At 44.1% G+C, this 18,905-nt stretch overlaps 2 protein-coding genes and 1 long non-coding RNA gene across 3 annotated transcripts in view; 2 read left to right on the top strand and 1 right to left on the bottom strand.

Moving 5' to 3' along the window:
• LOC143265219 (uncharacterized) overlaps positions 1–16,455 on the top strand; it is a 30,228-nt gene extending 13,773 nt beyond the window's left edge. Inside the window, exon 2 of the long non-coding RNA XR_013039502.1 lies at positions 16,051–16,455. This is a non-coding gene — a long non-coding RNA (uncharacterized LOC143265219). The remainder of the gene's footprint in view (positions 1–16,050) is intronic.
• Positions 1–18,905, top strand: part of LOC100880650 (unc-112-related protein) — a 179,680-nt gene that overhangs the window by 90,753 nt on the left and 70,022 nt on the right. The window lies entirely within an intron of this gene.
• On the bottom strand, positions 14,308–18,426 carry LOC105663014 (L-threonine ammonia-lyase). The gene is made up of 6 exons (XM_012289670.2): positions 18,168–18,426; positions 17,791–17,913; positions 17,230–17,588; positions 16,898–17,060; positions 16,492–16,784; positions 14,308–16,321 (listed from the first exon to the last, which is right to left on the bottom strand). The coding sequence occupies exons 1-6, from the start codon at positions 18,273–18,275 to the stop codon at positions 15,970–15,972; spliced, it is 1,398 nt and encodes a 465-aa protein (XP_012145060.2). The 5' UTR covers positions 18,276–18,426; the 3' UTR covers positions 14,308–15,969.

Genomic DNA, 18,905 nt, shown 5'->3' with positions numbered 1-18,905 from the left:
TTACGATAGACACGAGTTCTATTAAAAGTGAAACGGTCAGCCAACGTTTTTCGTTTTATTCCCGCGCAAAAACCAACGCGGAAGGGCTGGCCGTAAAAGCGAGAACGTAAGCTACCACCGATTTCGCTAATGACCGGGCATAAAACGCCCCGTAAAATTTCGTCCTTTATGAGCGGGAAAACGGTGCAGACCGTTTCCAACGGGAAAACCGACCAGCTGGCCGAGTGCAATTATTCAAGCCACGTTTCTCGATATATTGCCAGTGTTCGTCCTTTCTTTCTCTCGCGAACTTCTTCAATTTCCGGCGAATACTCTCCGGTAACCATCCTGTTTCCACTTTGTTCCGATATGAAAGAATTTCTTCTTACGACTCAAGCTTAGGTGGTAGCGCGAATTTGCACCCTTGTATCGTAGCAGTTGATTTATCGAATAGCGTTGGTAGATGGAGTAGACTATATTGCCGTTCACGTTAGAGGTCGCCATCGTTAACCCTCGATCGCTCAGAGTATAATCGGCGCGTAATTTCGTCGATTAACCCGAGATTTCTTCCGAGATAACCGTTTCAATTTGAACGTTTTAACATGGAGCTCGTAAAAGAATTCACGGAATCCGTACTTTTGTCAGCAATTTTCGTGGACGTAGCTGGCAAAGGTTCGCGTTCCAGGGAAACATTAGGCTCGGTTTCGAGCGTGGAAATTCGATAAGAGCAGGTCCGCGTGACCGGCCAATAATTCTGCGGCGATGCTTTTGCGCAGACTTCCGGCGAGTCGCGATATATCAGTCCGAACCGAGGCAAGCCGGAACCGGAAACCGTCAATCATAGGACTAAGTTAACGCGTACTCCGTTCTACTCGCTCAGAGAACCACCGTGCTATATCGTTACGCCAACTATTTTATGGACCCTTCTACCTCTTTCCACCTGTCTCCTCCTTCCGTCTCGTCCGACCCCTACCGTTTCGTTCCCGCCACCGTTATCCCTTTCAAATATATTTTCGAGCAACGTGCATCGATTTTTTCATAAATAACCGTCCACCTGGCCACCGCGTGACTACTTCTCTCGATCCTGCCTCCATCCCTTAAACCGCGTCCGGTTAATACCATTGGTCCCCCGTAAGCCAGGGGCTTCTCGGTTAACGAGTCTCCAGCTTTGACACCCTCGTTGTCGAGATTCCACGGCCACTCGAGGATTCTGGTATTAACCGTGGGAGGTAGGGGTGTCTTTGGTTACCCGATTGCCTAGGAGGTTCGTAAAGCGTTCGAAAATACTTCGAAGAAGTACCAAGGTTCGAGAGTTGACTTCGCGATTTTTTATCGCGAGACCGAATGGGGTATAAAATTGAAGACCTATTCGTCGAATATTTAATAGCCCGAGGTCTTTCCAATTACGATGAACCTACTAGATTATCTCGTACTACGAAGTCGAAGCGCAATCGAAATTTAAAGACGCTGCAGAAACAGCGGTGACAAAAAAAGATAGACTCATGGCGGGTAAAAAATTACAAGACAGCTTTGAAGCGACAGCATCGTTATCCAGACAGTAGCAGGCCATAATTTAATGACAGCCGATGAACGTCGCTAATAGGTAGTTTCTTTTTTGCCAGGTCGCGTCGCTGGGACAGAAGGCCTGGCGCCGGAAGTGAATCAATTACAAGCTTTTAGTCTCGTTAGTTCGCGCGTCGAGGTGACACGACGACGCGTCATCTTTCCTTTTAAAGATAGAAACGCTATTAATACGTGTCACGCGTGGATAAAGTCGTTCGTCTCCCGAGCGACGCTAGACACGCGTAACGCTGATCTCGACGGAGTTAAAAACATTATTCAACTTGGACTGGAAATATTTTTAACCCGTCCCTTACTATTCTCGTTTCCTTTCATTTTCCACCGGCAGAGAGAATTAAACAGTCAAACGGCGAGAACGTCGTATATCAACTCGACGATGGACAAATCGGCTGCCCGCCGAAAGCTTACGCTAGATATTCTTCGAATTTCAGATTTTCACAGCTACAAATTTGAAATGATAAATTTCGAAATTAGGTCATCGATGTAACTACAAACGATGTCTATAATATCACACTCGTGACGCGCACTGGTTGGAATATGATAAAGCGGACTCATGTTTTCACTGCAATTTTGCACTGATTATAATCTGTATTATCAAGGATCGCTGGAGGTAAAATGTGCATAATGTTTCAATTTGCTTTAGTTGCGTTAATGATGTATCAATAATTAGCTAGCTATGATTGGCGCAATTGGTAGGTGAAGTTTAGTCAGTATGAATGAATAAGTAGACGTAGTGAGGCCGAACACAGATTCGAAAGTACAAAAATATCGAAGGATTGATAACGCCGTCGACCGGATAGAGGACAGAACGCAAGAAGTCGGCAAGAAAATCCAAGAGAACGGGGAAGAGGGAAACCTTTAACAAGGATAAACGAAGGGATCCAGAGTCCACGGAAGATGATGCACGAGCTCAGGGGATGACAGCCGCATCCGGTACTATCCAAGGCCCACGGAGAAATGCATTTTCTCGGAGTTTATTTAACCGAACCAGACGATAGAGCGCCAGTTGTTTCGCTAATGCGTCTTTACTCTGTTCTGCGTGTTTCGGAACAAAAAGTAGATGACAGGTGGAGAAAGCGACTCGAACAAGCGAAATAAGAAGAGCAGCTAATTCGTCGTAAGTCGTGCAACGATTTAATTACGACGAATTTACAGTGGTCCTCTTCTCACAGTTTCGGTGGTTTATTTCTGGTCGCTGGTTACTCGAATGTTAAATGTTCTGTCTGCATCGTAGGAGCAACGTGTCGTTGTTCCCGTTGATTCGTTCGATTAACGTCGGGATCCTGGGTCTGTTACGCGGCACGATCAAAGGCGGGAGTCTGATGGAGTCGCGACTCCGTCGACGCATCTGGACCATTTGCCAGCCGTTGGTACCGTTTTTGAACCGACCGTTCCCAGAGGACCCGAGCACGTGTCCAATAAGCCCGGCAAACAAATTGACGCGGGCAAATCGAACCATGTGGCTCGTTTGTTTTCGACGACCGTTTTAATTGGATTCTATGCCACATATTTGTACAAAAAGAAACCGACATGCATTAGTCCACTTTGTCATATTTTTCATTCTCATACTTAGTGTCAATTTCTCCGCTTTATATTTCTTGAAATTCATATGCTTTAAAATATTTTCTCATTGCATTCAAACTATTTTAATTCTCTAATATGATTTTCACTCATAGAAGTGAAGAAGATTAGAGTCTCCTTAGTTTTGTAGATCGAGATGGTACACATTTATTTATTTAATTTTTTCGAAGCACAGAAGTTTCAAAATTACCCCCAGATTAGACACCGCGAATAGATATACAAACGCGAAGAGTTAATGATTCGATTGAAAGTGTCGAATCGCGTCGAAAAGAGAAAGGAATCGCGTGGAACATGGTTGGTCGTTAATGTCGTCGAAGATTTAATTGCTCGTTGGGGGATCCTTTGAAACGCGTACATGCAAGTCGTTCTCATTGTACGCTCGCGATGTACCAGAACGACGTACGCGAACTCTCGCTGCTTCCCTTTCATAAAATTTGTCACGTTCCGGTTTATTACGATTCAATCTCGGGGAAACGCTGCTCTTCGCGGCGACAAAAGACGTCGCTCGCGTGTACACACGCGAGCATACGGATCGGGAAAGCCATGGCTCGTTTCCGATCCGCTACGTGACGGAATAAACGAGTCCGTCTATGCTTCGCAGACCTTCGTTTTATTGCTCAGCCGTTTCCTTTGAACGTCAACGATGATTCCTAATTGCGTATCAATGTTCTTGCATACTGCATTGATATGGCAAAAGTCAAATAAAAATACTTAAATTTGCAACTAATCAATAATTGCTACCTATAGAATTACGAATAATATCTGGGTATTTAAGCTATTGCGAAAGCAAGAACATTATAAATTTGTAACCGGATAATGGTTGGACAGGGTTTTGCGAAGACGATTCACGGAACGTCAGAAACGTAACGCAGCGATGAAATGTTAGTTCTCGAGAGTAACATGTGTTCGAAATGCAAAGCATAAAGACGTCAGAAACGGTTCGTAAGGGGAAATCCGTTTTTATCGACGTCGAAATGACGGCACGCTCGACGGTAACGTCGAACACGCGAAATAATCCGCGAAACTACGTGTCCTTTCAAACTTCACGCTTGCCACGGAAGCGACCTGAAAAGCGAAGACAACCGGAAACCCATCTGTTCGCTCTATTTCTCTGCGTAATGACGCGTTGATGGCTCGATATCGCGCCAGTGCGCTGTCGTAAAATGTCTTTGGTGACGTTTACTTTTCTTGCTGACAGTTGCTGGACTGTAACCGAAAGTGCACTGCGTGTCGACAATTTTTTTACTTCGTTGGTACAGAAATTAATACGGCTTTGGGAATTTATCTTTCGATAAAATCAGACGCGTGCAAATATTATACGCGTAAACAGTGTATAACACATTAGTACTTGTATTTGAGGATTAATAATGGTGTCGAGCACCATTATTTGCACCGTACCGTATTGTTTAAAGAAACCGTACGGTAATATTAAATCTCCATAAGGATAGAATTTCTGAAAAGCTACATCTTCGTTGAACCACCGTGAGACAAGATTTCCCAGAGAAATCAGGATGTTTGCGATCCTATTCCAGCGAATTGAATCGATCGGCGTTCGCCAACATGGTCGAACGAGAAATTTATCGTCCGACGATAGGACGATTAAACCTTCATCGAGTCATATCTCGTCTCAGGATTTGTCCAGGCGTTCGTTCGTTGTCGTTGTAACTCGCAACGAGTCCCAAGCTCGAATGCAATTTACTGCTGATGCTGGGTAATTCCGACGCCTGATAATCGCGGCAGCATCCGGTAGCCTGCTTATCCGCACAATAAATACGGATACTTGCCGAACGGGTAATTAACGATGGCGCGGTATCGTCGAACTTACACGAATACCGCTGGCCATGTTTGTCCGCTTCTTCTGCGCATACTTCGAATTAATTATGAGACTGGTTTCGTGCTCCGCGAAATTAAAAACGCGAGCAAAAGGTTTAATCGCAAATTAACAGACTTCTGTCGCCGCGAGGGAAGATTATGCTCTATCCTTACGAACGATTATCCAAGTGCTCTCGAGAATCGACGCTGATTGGATGATGGCTCGATCAAACGCGAATACAGACTTCTCGACGCCGAGGTGACGATCATCCATCATTTTGTGTACAGTCCGAGGAAATAGTTCCCTCTGAGGGGCGATACAAGAGTCTATTATAGTTCCTAATTTCTCTGTATCTCTAGACCTCAAGGTTTCCAGATCCCAATACTTTGCATATTCATGCTCCTACGTCTCCAGATTTCTATATCTCAATTTTCTCCACATATGCAAATTCCTACGTCCCTGGAACTATATACCTCTAGATCTCTATGTCCTGAGATCGCTACATCTACAAATTCCTACATCAGATATCCTCAGACCCTACATCTGCAGATTCTTGTATCCCCAAATTCTTAGATCTCTAAATCTACCTGCAGGACCTCCAAATTCCAAAGTCCCTAAATTCCGAAATAGGCCGTTGTCCCTCCGGCTATAAATAAGTGAAGGGCGACATGAACTTGGTCGAATTCTGGATTAAACATTCGACGGGAGTAAAATCAATTTAACGAAACAGGGTTCGGCAAATAAAGTACCGACCTCGACGACGGATCTCCCGGGAAATTTAGAACAGCCTGTGTTTCCCGCCCTCGGCACGGATCGAACGATACGGACATTGAACTTCGGAAGTTCAACGACTAGTTTCGTCGACTGTACGCGTCGCGTAACCAGATGCAACGCCTGCTGCAACGTCGCCCAGACGTTCTGGAGCACCTACTCACCTGCGACCGTGGAGGGTAGAAGGTAAGAGGTAGGCGACGCTACACCACCCCGACGCAGTCTGCCGCACTCGACGCCGCCTGGTAATAACGAACCGGAGGGAAAAACGTCAGCGAGTTTCACGGATACCTGTGACGACACGGGGAAAACGATCGCTCCTTAACTCGATCGTGTATCGCGAATTTCAACCACAGGGGTTACGAACGTTCGATCGGCTGATTCTATTGATCGGCTCGATTAAACTTAGACGGATTAAATTTTAAAGGTGCTCATACAAAATTTGTAACCTATGTATCGTGTATATAAAATATGTGGATACAAATAGATTTTATCAACGATTATCAGAATACTGTAATAGTTAACGAAGATCCGAACGTGCGAACGCACTTGAACGGGGATAAAGACGATGAGCAAACATTCTCGAGTTAACCACAACATTGAAACTTCCTTAACCACGTTCTCTAATCCTAATATTCCAACGATTTCGTTCAGGGTGTTAATTTCAATTAAGCTACTTAGACGTAGTCTACACACTCGATTCGTTTCCTGTACCAGGATCATAGAATCCGGAGGCGTCGCAGGTGTAGTCTGCGAGACGGAAATCGCTACGTTAAGCTCGCACAAGGGTCGAAGAAGCTCGCGGAGGGGGTAAGCGAAGTCTCGTTAAAAATACACGCGTGACAAGGTCCTTTACGCGACTTGGTCGCGTGCTACCGACGGGGGTGCTTTATGGTCGACACTCGTTAGTAATTGAATACTTCGTCGAGGAGGAACCGCGTCGAGCGACATTGTTGTTCGTGGTTTCCGTCTCGCGCCTTTAAAACGCGACGATGCGAGCGCCATCATTGTCCCGTCGTCGTCGCTTTTAATCTGCGATTCGCGCCTATCGAATCTTGTCTTCGGGGATGTTCCGTGGATTTTTCATTACCATTTATAAGACGACCATATGCGAGGCTTAATTCGAATATAGTAGAACTATAGCACTGGATAATTATGGTAGTTGTTATAACTATAACAGGAGAAATAAACATTATAACATTATGAATATTATAACATTGTGAACATTATAACATTGTGAACATTATAACATTATGAACATTATAACATTGTGAACACTATAACATTGCGAACATTATAACATTACGATCATTATAACATTGTGAACATTATAACATTATGAACATTATGAACATTATGAACATTACGATCATTATAGCATTGTGAACATTATAACATTATGAACATTATAAACATTATAACATTATGATCATTATAACATTGTGAACATTATAACATTATGATCATTATAACATTGTGAACATTATAACATTGTGAACATTATAACATTGTGAACATTACAACATTGTGAACATTATAACGTTATGAACATTATGAACATTATAACATTATGATCATTATAACATTGTGAACACTATAACATTGTGAACATTATAACATTGTGAACATTATAACGTTATGAACATTATGAACATTATAACATTATTACGTTATGAACATTATAACATTATGAACATTATAACGTTATGAATATTATGAACATTATAACATTATAACGTTATGAACATTATGAAGATCATGAACATCATGAACATCGTAAATCTTGTGAACCTTGTAAACATTATGAACATTATAAAGATAAAGTTTGAACACCAGCCAGAGAAGTGCAGCTCTGATTCTTTGATTTGTAAGATTTCCTTTTCACAAATCATCCCCATAAACCCTCGGATATTTCCGTGAAACTAATTCGTTTATCGAGAATCATGCTCGGGAACATTTTGGGTGGAAGCACGCGAGGCCGTATCTAAAGATGACGCGAGCACGGAATAATTCATAGAGAAAGGCAGATGCCACGATTCGATCGATCTTTCCGAGCTAGAAACTTCGGCTGCTCGATTTCGCATTACTCGTCGGCGAAGCAGAGCGCGCTTCCTTTTCGAAGGACGATTCCAGAGGCGCGAGTACGTCGCGTACGATGATTAAATCTCGTTCAATAACCGAAACTCGCGAAACTTGACGGAACTTTCGCCTCTCGGGCGAGATTCGTCCATGACGGAGAGAGGTGTCGGCGATCCACAAGAGCGTCTCGCTAAATCGACGCTGTCTGGCTCTCCCCCTACCGGAAGCGGACGACGTAACCGGCTCTCCAGGGACGTTAATGTCATCTCCATAATCGCCGCAGAGCCGAGTGACAGGAACGTGATGCGGAAGCTCGAAAGCCGGTCGTTCGGTCGAGCCATTACTAGTCGTGCCATCAATCCCTGCGATTAGGCTAATAATTTCTCCGTTCCCTCCTGCTAGGACGCGCCCTGTTTGCAGGACAGACCGCGATGCTAGCCACGAAAGGACACGGTGAATTATAACGCAACCGTATCCATTCGTGATCGATTTCCTAGAGTTACCTTCCTATTAAGATTGCCGACCCATTTGCCTTTTGACTTTAACAGAAAACTTCACCTGAAGAAACTTGTTTGTTCTTAAGCCTAAAATACCCAATCTCCTAAATCTGGAAACATATTAATTGGCACCTTTTATCGCTTACACAAGCATAATATATTCTGCCTCATATGGAACGTCGCAGGGTCCTAAACTTCGCGTATAACAATACCATGTCTAATTCAAGAGATGTCTGCGCACAACGCAAACGTGTCTAGCTACTGAAATATGTAGAAATGTTCGCGAACCGTTTGCGAAAATGGCAGTTGGACGCTGAGCTCGAAGGGAAGCTTCGAACACTCGGCAGCCGCCGTCGAAGGAACCATTTGACTTCCCAAATGACCGGTGCAATCGACCTTGCAAATGGCCAACGATAGCCATCCAATCTCGGTCGACACTCTCGAGGGCTGCAAAGTGGATGGATACGAGGGCTGAAGGACGTTGCTCGTATACGCTAACCGATTGTTTCGAGTGAACTCGGGCTACTTTCTTCGAGTACTCGATCAATTCTGTACTGTTGTGCAACCTAGGCCTTCGACTACGATAACTGTAAATGATACAGTTTTAATGTAATTGGTTTTTGGGAAGAAGATCTAGAACGGAGCTTACCTGTACTTAGAGTGTACCTAGATACCAAGGAAAAATTAATTCTATTAATGATTGAAGGTTGATAAAAGTTTGTAAACGAGTTGGTTGGAATTTGCGATACGGCTCTGGCACCTCACATGTGAAGCAGGCTGGAAAACACAGAGGCAAAACATTGGTTCAGAGACTGGTCTGGCATCCGCTAATGAGCCATGTTACCACTTCGTTTCACCGATCCACGCATCCAGGTGTGTCTACCACGATCGAGCACGAATGATTCGCAGAAGGCAATCACGCTCGTTTAAACGAGCCAGCCTGGAAACGCGACCGGAAAAACATTTCCACGAATGGCCGTTGACCGATCGATGCTCTCGAATGGGCTCGCAGTTACGGATTATTGAAAGTGGCTTTAAACTCGTCGACCTATATACGTTTCCTTTCGACTTCGTTACGTTCTGCAAACTTAAAATTGTTTTGAAAATCAGTGCTCCGAATACATAATCTGAAAATCATAAACGCGTGGATAAAATGTGAATTTAGTCGTGAAAGAATTTTTCCTTTTAGAAGAGCTAGTTCTAATTAGAGGGAAGATCAAGATTGACTAATAGCGCGGTTAGCATTAGCGGACATCGTTAACCGGACGGTTACGAAGATTCCACAAGGCGTAGCCGGTCTGGACGCAATTTCTCATTAAAGATAATGCCTCTCGTTCCGACAATTGCGCTCGCACGAAGACGTAAGAACGGATCGTGAGACTGGCATTCCTCTTAATTAGGATCGCTGGTTGTCCGACGGTGAGATACAGTGTTCGCCAACTGGTTTGTTAAACAATCCTCCTGCAGGCCTCGTTCAAGGTTGTACGAGATCATTTCGCACGCTGTCGCATTGTTGCAAAATCAAGAACAAGTCTTCACCGAACGTCGGCGAAAGTTTTACGCGAAACGATTTACCAACCGAACCGTGCACCTGAGGGCAGTTAAATCCAGCTGGTATGCGTCCCTCGAGCGAGCTGCTCGCATCGGTGTCCACGACGCCATCGTCGACGCATAACGGTGACAACAACGACGACGCCGGTGATAACCAACGTCCGCAAACAGTCAGTGCTCGCGAAAAGCCGGATGGCCATGGCGGAATGCTAACGTCCGCATTAATACAAACTCCGTGTAATTAGTAGCAGACTGGTTACAGGGGACGTTATTCTAATGCGTTCGCCGGTCGCGTCAACACATGTGACGCTACACGCGTGTCCTTTCTTTTTCGACACCTAAAGTCTGTAGCCATTTTGGTGCCGTCATGCAAACACCTTGTCACGGATTATTACCAAAAATTGGTACACCAGTTTAACTACAGCTGCGGCTATATCGATTTTTCTGTTGCACGAAAATAAACGTGTTTCTTGTAAAAATTCTTTTGGTGAAACTCTTTCGTGAAAAAATTCGTGGAACATAAAAATGGAGTTACAAAGAACTTTTATTTTTAAATGGAGTCTTTCCCCAACATTAGCGAATATAAGTAAATATTTGATTATAAAGAATTTTCGTACGTAAAACCCGTATGCATGCGACGAAAAAAGAGCAAGAGTGGAAGAAAATGTTTGAAAGACACAGTGTATCAGAGATGGAGTCAGTTTGGAATGACAGAGAATCTCAAAGGGTTTCATTTCTGTGTTCCGCCATTCGACGCCCTGTAACGTAACAAAACGAACACGAGAGCGGATAGAGAGACGCAACGAGACATTGCGAAACGACTCGGAAAGAAAGTTTTGATTGAAAGCCGGTGACTGGGTCACGGAAAAGACGAGTAGACTTTTGTCAACGGTATCTTAGAAAATTGCTCGAAACCTGGTTCGCCGTGAAAACTTCTTGGAAACTGCATCGTCGACTTACATCGGCGAACGTGGCATCGTATAAGTTCTTAAAGAAGAAGCATTACATCCTTCCTTGTTATTTCTGGAGATTTCATCAGGCTTGCAAAAGTAGAATTCAATTTGCGCCACCCTCTGTGAATCGCAACATAAATACTAATTTCGTATTATAACAAGACAAAAGCGAACTCGGCGGATTTCGTTGTTCTGGACGCGTTGTTTCGCGCACAACTTCCGCCGCGGGGAGAAAACGGAGAAAAATGCAAACGGTGGATAAACTGGCGGAAAAAGCGCGTACCTTATCTGTCGGTTGGAACGTTTCAAGCATTGTTTCAAAGGGGTTGAAGGTGAAAGGAGGTTGATACCGGTCGCGTGGATCTGTGTAGAGGCGCGCGTGCGCTTTTAACGAGCAAACTTTTCTACAAATAAATTTTGCGAATCAACGAGCCACTGTTCCTGAGAAGGAACCGACTCCCGTTGCTGCCAGCAAGTTGGATTCCATTTCTGAACGCTTGGCTCCCGTTTCAAAGAATAAAGCGAACAAGCTTGGACTAAACGAGCCTTCAACAAAACGTATCTCCTTTCGACAAAATAAATTTTGCATCTCTTGGAATTCTCGTTAATGTACAGGAATTTCGACGTAAAAGTAGAATTAATCGATTCGAGAAACGCTTGAAATTTGTCTGCGTTATTACCTCGACGAACATCGTATCATCTTCAAATTTCATTCCCGAAATTGGTGCTATCGAGTTTCTGGAAACATTGTTTTCGGTAAAAAGGGGCACGGTCCGTCGTAACCTATTTCCAAATGAAGGGTGAACCGTGCAGGGGCGGTTTAATTAAGGAAAGCACAAAGGTAAATCGTCTCCCTTTGGTCGTTTCGTGCCATTCCATGCTGAAATCTCTTTTCGTGTCTACGTTAGGGTCCAACGAAACTTTCCCTCTTCGATTCTTCTTCCCTTTCTTTGCTCCCCTCTGAGAAAACTTTCACCGGTTTGACATTTTGCTAACCGTTTTATCGAACGCCCCTTAACGTTCTATTAATTAGCGAACTTTCGAACAATGGCTTTATTTGACCTTTTCCGCCATTGCCGACTTCGAGACGCAAGAATCCTCGGCTTTAAGCCAAATGGACAAGCACTTGCGATTCCTTTTTCTTTGCTAAAATTCTTTCCGACGCAAGATCTTGTTTCGCCGGTATGATACAAGCGGTTCGTGTTGCTAAACTTAATTATCTTGTATTCGGTATAAACGGGTTTCACGGTAGTTAACGCGTTAAAGGATACATCTTTGCAGTCGTTAATTATCGTGCTTTTTAAGGGGAAATTGTTCGTTCGACGAAATCTGTCTCTTCCGGTCGGGATTTATTTGTTCCTCGTTAATTCCACGAGTACGCAAGCGGCTTAAAAACTAATAAGTAACTTCCGCGGAAGCGATTTTCTTCTTCTTGTTCATCGTTCTCCCTCGTTCACGGACGGACCATGAACTCTAGTTCGCCCTTGGATGAATCCTCCAAGCTTTTAAACCCCTGACGTAGAAATATTCGTACTTTTGGAGGGGGAGAATAATTTAACGATCGCGTTTTGCTCGACTTGGAACAAACGCTTTACTACTTTACTAGTGGCTCAAAAAAGATTTTTTTTTTAAATTAGAATGCTACTTATTAATTTGAATACGACCTCTCTTTAATTTTCTGACACATGTTATAAAAAATATGCAAATGATGCGAGGTATCTTTTTATTATTAGTTGGCCAGGAATTTTGGAAGAACTATAGGTCTCGGAGCGGGGTTGGCTAATTGCCGGGAATATGTCTTCTCCCGGTCACAAAGCTCGCGGTCGACAAAATGGCTCGACAAAGTTAATCCCTTCGGCGAGCTTCAACTCCCATCCTCGGCCGCCTCACGAAAGCCGAAATCTCATAAATTCGGCGAAGCTCTCGATCCGCTCCAAGATTTAGCTGAAAAAGGAACCGGGGAACGACGAAGAGGTGGAGGGAGATCTTTCTTCGCCCTCGTTACGTCCCACCCCCTCGAAGCTGGATTATCCAACGGAATTAACTTTCACCTTGGAAAACTCTGGCCCTGCAGCTCTTCGAAAATCCTTTGCCTCCCTCGACCAGGCTTCCCCTTGGACTAATTCTGAAAAATTTCGCGACGATTTGTCGGCTGTATCTATATTACGGTCTCTTCTGATCACCTTGCTGCCTCTGAATTTTTACGGCTCTCGCTTTTATATCCTTCTTTATGGCTGGTTATTTTATTCCTCCTGGCGAATCTAATTTGTTAAATTAATTCCTCTTTTTATCTTCCTTCGTTAACAGTTTGAATGCCATTCATGAGGGATGGCTTTCAATTGAATGTGTTTTAAACCCCACGGCGATGTTTGAAGTGTACAAAATTGAGACAGGGATTAATAAAAGGCTAAGGTAGCTGAATTCTGCCATCTTTGAATATGTGGTCGAATATACTGAACTTTAAGAATCTTAGTCTTCTCTATTTAAAATAAAGGATTGTTGGGTGTACCGCGAGAAGAAAGTTTCTGGTTATCGGGGTGCTAACATTAGTTTTTTATTCGATGTTTGGTGTACACCTAGAAAGGCGCAGGAATAGGCAGACAACCGGTAACCGTAGTCAGACCGCCCACCTACGTACCGCGGCAATAAAATGGATTTATCGATGCCACAAAATGGCGGCTCCTTGCCCGCTCTCCACTCTGCTCGTACTTCATTTTGCCGATATTAAATGCTGTAAATTCAGACCACCGCCACTTTTCTCTTTCTCTTTCTCGTTTTCGTTTCGACCGTCGTTTTCCCCTGCGCCGGAAACGAACGCTCGAAAAGAAGAAAGAAAATTCTGCGAAAAAGTTTCAGGCGACTTTAAGCCGCGTCCTCGAACGAGTTCTCGATAAAAATGATTCGTTAGTTGGACAGCGGAATTAAAAATTCTTACATTGTCATTTTGCAGAAATTGAAGGTACAATAAAATAAATTACCAACGTAATTTTTATATCGTTCCTTGCTTATATAAATTGTCAAGATTGAGCAGTAAGAATAAAATTTGTTAATTAAAATTTGAGGAAATCGAAGGCGGAAAAGGGAGATCCCGAGGGAAACCTGCGTTGCACGCGACTGCACACGGAACGCGTTACACCAGAGACGAAGGCAGATAGGAAGCACGGTCCCTACATTGAAAGGACCGACTCCTGAAGTTCCTTTCAACGGCGGCTCACAATACATGACGATATGTCAGCTTTCTAATATCGGACTACTCCGGATGAGTTATGATATGTGAACCTCCGTTCAAAGGGAGAGAAGCTGCGAACGTGGCCCCCAGCGATGAAAGATCTCTGGATCCTTTTCTCTCTGGCTGTCCTTTCATGCTCACCCCGTGGCTGCAGACACCGTGAAGATGACGAAGCGAGACATAGCCGGGAAACTAGAGCCACATTGTGCTGCGGGGGACTAGGTGGCTGTCGAAGAAGGTGAAAAGGAAGAAAGGGAAATGAGAAAAGCATCGTACTTCTTAGCTTCGCTGTATTCTTCGTTAGAACTTTGTGGCAGAGTACAAGACATTAGGGATTGGAGTACACACTAGATGAGCTGATAGAGACTTTCTTTTACAATATGACTGTACGTTATTTTTCTTTTAATTGCTCGAATATATTTAATACGTTGGCGACCTGTTAAACTTCGAGCAGAAACTCGATTCAGAATACTTTCGCTGTGCGCATTTATTATTCGAGCGTGTAACGCGACGAAACCGAGCCGTAACATCGTAAAGATACATTAATCCCCTGACAGCTACGTCCTTTTATGGAAATGCTCGACCGAAACGCGAGCGTGTTCGTTGAAAACACGCTGTCTCTGCAAAGAAATTTATTCTGGCAGGACAGAGCTCTCTCCGGCACCGGGTTAAAATTGACCCAACTGAAGAAATATTAAGATTTTTCTCTTTAAAGAACGGTCTAGTGAAAAAATATTATCGCGACGTTACAAAGTTTCTACAGAAGATTTCTTTCCCTTTTGCACTATGAGCAGATCAAAATCGACTTAAACGGGAAGGCGATAAAATTTGATTCTTTAAGAAACAAAGGATCCTCGTAAAGAAAATCGTTGCGTTCAGAAATTACGAAAACATGTAACACGATGTTGACACATCGTAATTATGTGCACGATTTGCGACAGTGTTACGTCATGTCTAAATATATACAGTAATTACATGACGATAGTTTATCAATGAACTCTCTGACGGGTCAATGGAGAGTAAATATTTTGCGTCGGCTTCAGCGTGTATGTACTTGCAACGTTTCTTAATTTTCGAAAGTACCCAAAGAGAACATAGAGAGTTAGGAAGACAATTATCGCATAATACACTCCATCCTGTACGCTTCTTCCGCGCTCGTTTTTTCGCCAGAAACTCCTTTAATAAATAGTTATCTTTAACTAGTAAATTACACGTGTAATCCGCAGTTGAATTTCACACGGTTTGGAACAGGTTGCCTGAAGTTGTCAAACAGGCGATAATCGCACAGTAAGTTGCTCGTGATGCTTGTAAATGCTCGTTTTACGATCGGGCCCAGGTTACGCAAAAAAGCCAATCATATCAGCGTAAAGCGGAAACGGCGAACACAACACGTAGCCGACTGCACGGTATAAAGCATCGAAACCAGCCCTGAGTTGTTGGAATTTTACATCCTCTTCTTTCGGCCTGCGATAATAAATTTCGTTGCTGGTTGGTGTACGTTTACAGCTCCGCATTATGAGCCTTCTGTACGATTCCCTGCTCGAATTTCCGGCCCATCGATCCTTTCCCGATGCAAATTACGGGAAAGCTCGTTGGAAATGGCGAGCACGCGGCACCTTTGCTTGTTTAAAGCAACCGAAACTCGATGAAACGATGTTTTTATCGATAGCCGGAAAATTCCGGCGAGTTAGACGAAGCACTATCGTTTTCGCTCGCAGAAAATTGATACCGAAAATTCGCGCATTATTTATAATCGAATCAACAATTTACCTCGATCAAAGTTTCGAAACTTGTAGAGCTACTGAAAATTTTCGCTTCCACGATCTTAGGTCTAGGATTATTGTTAAATATTTATATAAATAACCCGAGTGAAACGTTCGTGTCCCTGCAATTCGAATAACATGGGGTGAGATTCGAATTAAAAAATGTCACGCGTTATATGGCACTGGGGTAGACTGACATTTCGCTGGCGCCAAACACGACCCTGTGGTAATTTTGGTATAACATATTTTTCAGTTGTTCCGAGTGCTCTTTGTCCCTGGTCTCGCAGACTACCTTCACGTCCACGCTGAAGATATCCGCCATGATCCAAGCCCGCTCGTGCATGATGTCTTTTATGGAGACTCCGATGCTGGCCAACATTCTGCAAAGCTCCGCGATTCCACCTGGTCGATCTGACACAGTCACCGCGAACTTCAAAAGGCGACCTTCCGCCGCCAAGCCTCGTTCCAGACACCTTCCCAATATGGTCGTGTCGATGTTGCCCCCGCAAAGTGGCAAGACCACCCTGAATGCCAAGAAAAAACAACACTTAACTCGGTGAACCAAGAGTCAATTCCTCGAAATAACTATTCGATAAAAGGCCTGTGTGCAGAAGTTTTTTTTAGCAAATAAATAAGCTTCTATTTTTCGATAAATAAAGAGCAGTACGGTGTACACGGAACATCGTCAAACAACCTTTTTCCTTTGAGTTCTTCCAGATGACCGGCCAAAATGGCTGCCAATCCGGTAGCGCCAGCGCCCTCGACAATGCACTTTTCGTTTTCGACCAACTTCAAGATCGCAATGGCTATCCACTCTTCCTTCACCACGACTAATTTGTCGATCAATGGGTTAGCCGTGGCAAAGGCATTGTATCCGACCATAGGAACCGCCAAACCGTCCGCCAAAGTAGACTCTATAGGTGTATGTATCGGTCGATCTGCTTTTCGCGCTGAATAGAAACTGGGACACCTTTCCGATTCAACGCCCTGAAACGTTATAAAAAAAAGCGCCTGTGAATATCGGAAAAGAGAGTGGTCGATGACCCTTTTCGATGAACGAGGAACAAAAAGCACGTTCAAATGAACGGAGAAGAACTCACGATGATCGTTATGTTTGGATGGAGAGTTTTTAGCGCCAAAGCTACACCGGCGATCAGTCCGCCGCCTCCGACGGGAATCACAACCGCGTCGATGTTCGAAACTTGTTCTATGATCTCGAGACCCAGGGTTCCTTGACCTGCCATGATGTGTGGGTGGTCGTACCTGAAACCATTATCAAAATTTCGGAATTCTAGAGTGTCTAGACACCAAGTTTTTGATAGGGTCATTAAATTCTCCTTAAGGTGAAGTGCCTGTACGAGGGTTTCCTCTTATCGAAAGGAAGGCATGGGCAGGAATTTAGCAATGGAATAAAAAATAAGAGCAAACGTACCCGTTTATGTATGTCAGTCCCTTCTCTTTCCCGTGTCGAAGAGCGATGCGTTTCGCCTCGCCCATGTCTAACCCTTGCACGATCACGTTGGCGCCATATTGACGACAAGCAGCGATCTTCATGATCGGTGCCAGTACTGGCATCACCACGGTCACTGGGATGCCTAAGTTTTGCCCGTGATAACAAAGTGCAAGGGCATGGTTACCTAACGACGCTGAGATCACGCCCATCTTCTTTTGCTCCTCTGACAGCATCAGCAGGGCGTACCTGGCTCCTCGCTCTTTGAAGCTTCCGGTCAGCTGGAGGAAGTCCTTCTTCAGGTACAGATCGATACCAGTCGCTTCTGACAGCCGGGATTTCTAGACAATCAGAGATCGGTGTCGAATTTTGTATAAGATGCAGACATGAACATTTTTAAGGATATTGTTTGAAGTTCAACTTTGAAGACAAAAATTCATGAATTTTTTTAAATGGGTTCACACTATGATCTCCAAAGTTATCTCCTTCTGCATGATTAAACTTCTACATTGAATTCTATAGAAATTGGATGTAGGAACATACCACGCATGGTGTGTTGATGATTCCACCTTTGATCTTGAATGCAGCGGAGGTGATGTCCTCGAACGTGATCTTGAGAGGATTTTCCGCGACGCAGAACGGATCGATCGGTTGTTCTTCGTCGTTCTGTGGACATACGTGTTTACCGTTTAATCTTTCTGCATTTCCAGGCTTGCTGCGTTGGATGTTGAAACTATGCACCAGGAACAAACGCGTCGCGAGTAAACGCAGGAGGAAGGCGAAGTAATCGAACGCGATGCGTGTCAACGACAGAATCGTTGCACACGCCTCGTTACAACGCGATCCCATGTCGATCGTTTTGAACGATGTATCGAGTACAAGGATGATTTCGATGACGATGGAAGTGGCGTGATAATTACGTGAGCCGCCAGCGAATCAAGGTCATCGTTTCCGTTTTGCGCGGTCAAATCGATCCCGTGACCGTTCGAACGATCCTGAGAGCCAGTTTTTTTGTTTATGTCCCTCATGGTCGGGGAAGACGAGGCTCGAGTAGCGGCAAAAATCGACTGCTGGTTCGCGGATCGGTCGAGTTACTTATTCGATCGTGAAAGCCACGTATCGTGGCGACGCGACGGTACTTATCGACCGCGACCTTCGACCTTCTTTCTCTACCGACTCAGAGAACTGTGAAGAAGTCTCGTGATTGCCATAGTTCTCTGTTTCCATCTCTTTCTTTCCTTCTCGGTGATAACGAACGATATTTCACTGGATATAAACGGCATGTTCCGATTTCTATGGACAAGTTATTGACGCTCGTGATGACATATGCGATCAGCGAACCAGGGAACGAGATCGTGCACGAGTCGATCGAGGAACTTTGCACCGTGTTGAAAGAAGAATCGTGCTCGCCAACTTTTGGCCAAAGATAACCCTGACTTATGGTTTGGATTCTTTGATTACGAATCCGTATCGATGTTGACTTTGCTCGCTATTGATTCTTGTTTATCTCTGATCGTGTCGACTGATCATGGACGATTATGCTAATAAGTCAAATGAAGGAAATTGAAATAATCGCTTACGTGTTCTAGATTCGACTATGTAATACTTCGATCAGAACGTCCATTTTCATTGCTTGCAGCGTCAACATGTTTCAATTT

This window comes from Megachile rotundata, chromosome 10, assembly GCF_050947335.1.
Source record: "Megachile rotundata isolate GNS110a chromosome 10, iyMegRotu1, whole genome shotgun sequence".
In the NCBI taxonomy this organism is placed as follows: Eukaryota; Metazoa; Arthropoda; class Insecta; order Hymenoptera; family Megachilidae; genus Megachile; species Megachile rotundata.
This window is presented reverse-complemented; position numbering and strand designations above follow the sequence as displayed.

Bases quoted from the DNA above. Each gene is read 5' to 3' on its own strand.
- LOC105663014 (XM_012289670.2), bottom strand. From the start codon at position 18,275: ATGAGGGACATAAACAAAAAAACTGGCTCTCAGGATCGTTCGAACGGT. The intron at 17,914-18,167 runs GTAATTATCACG...GTATGTCCACAG, and splicing joins TTGATTCGCTGGCGGCTCAC to AACGACGAAGAACAACCGAT. The intron at 16,785-16,897 runs GTGAGTTCTTCT...ATAACGTTTCAG, and splicing joins ATCCAAACATAACGATCATC to GGCGTTGAATCGGAAAGGTG.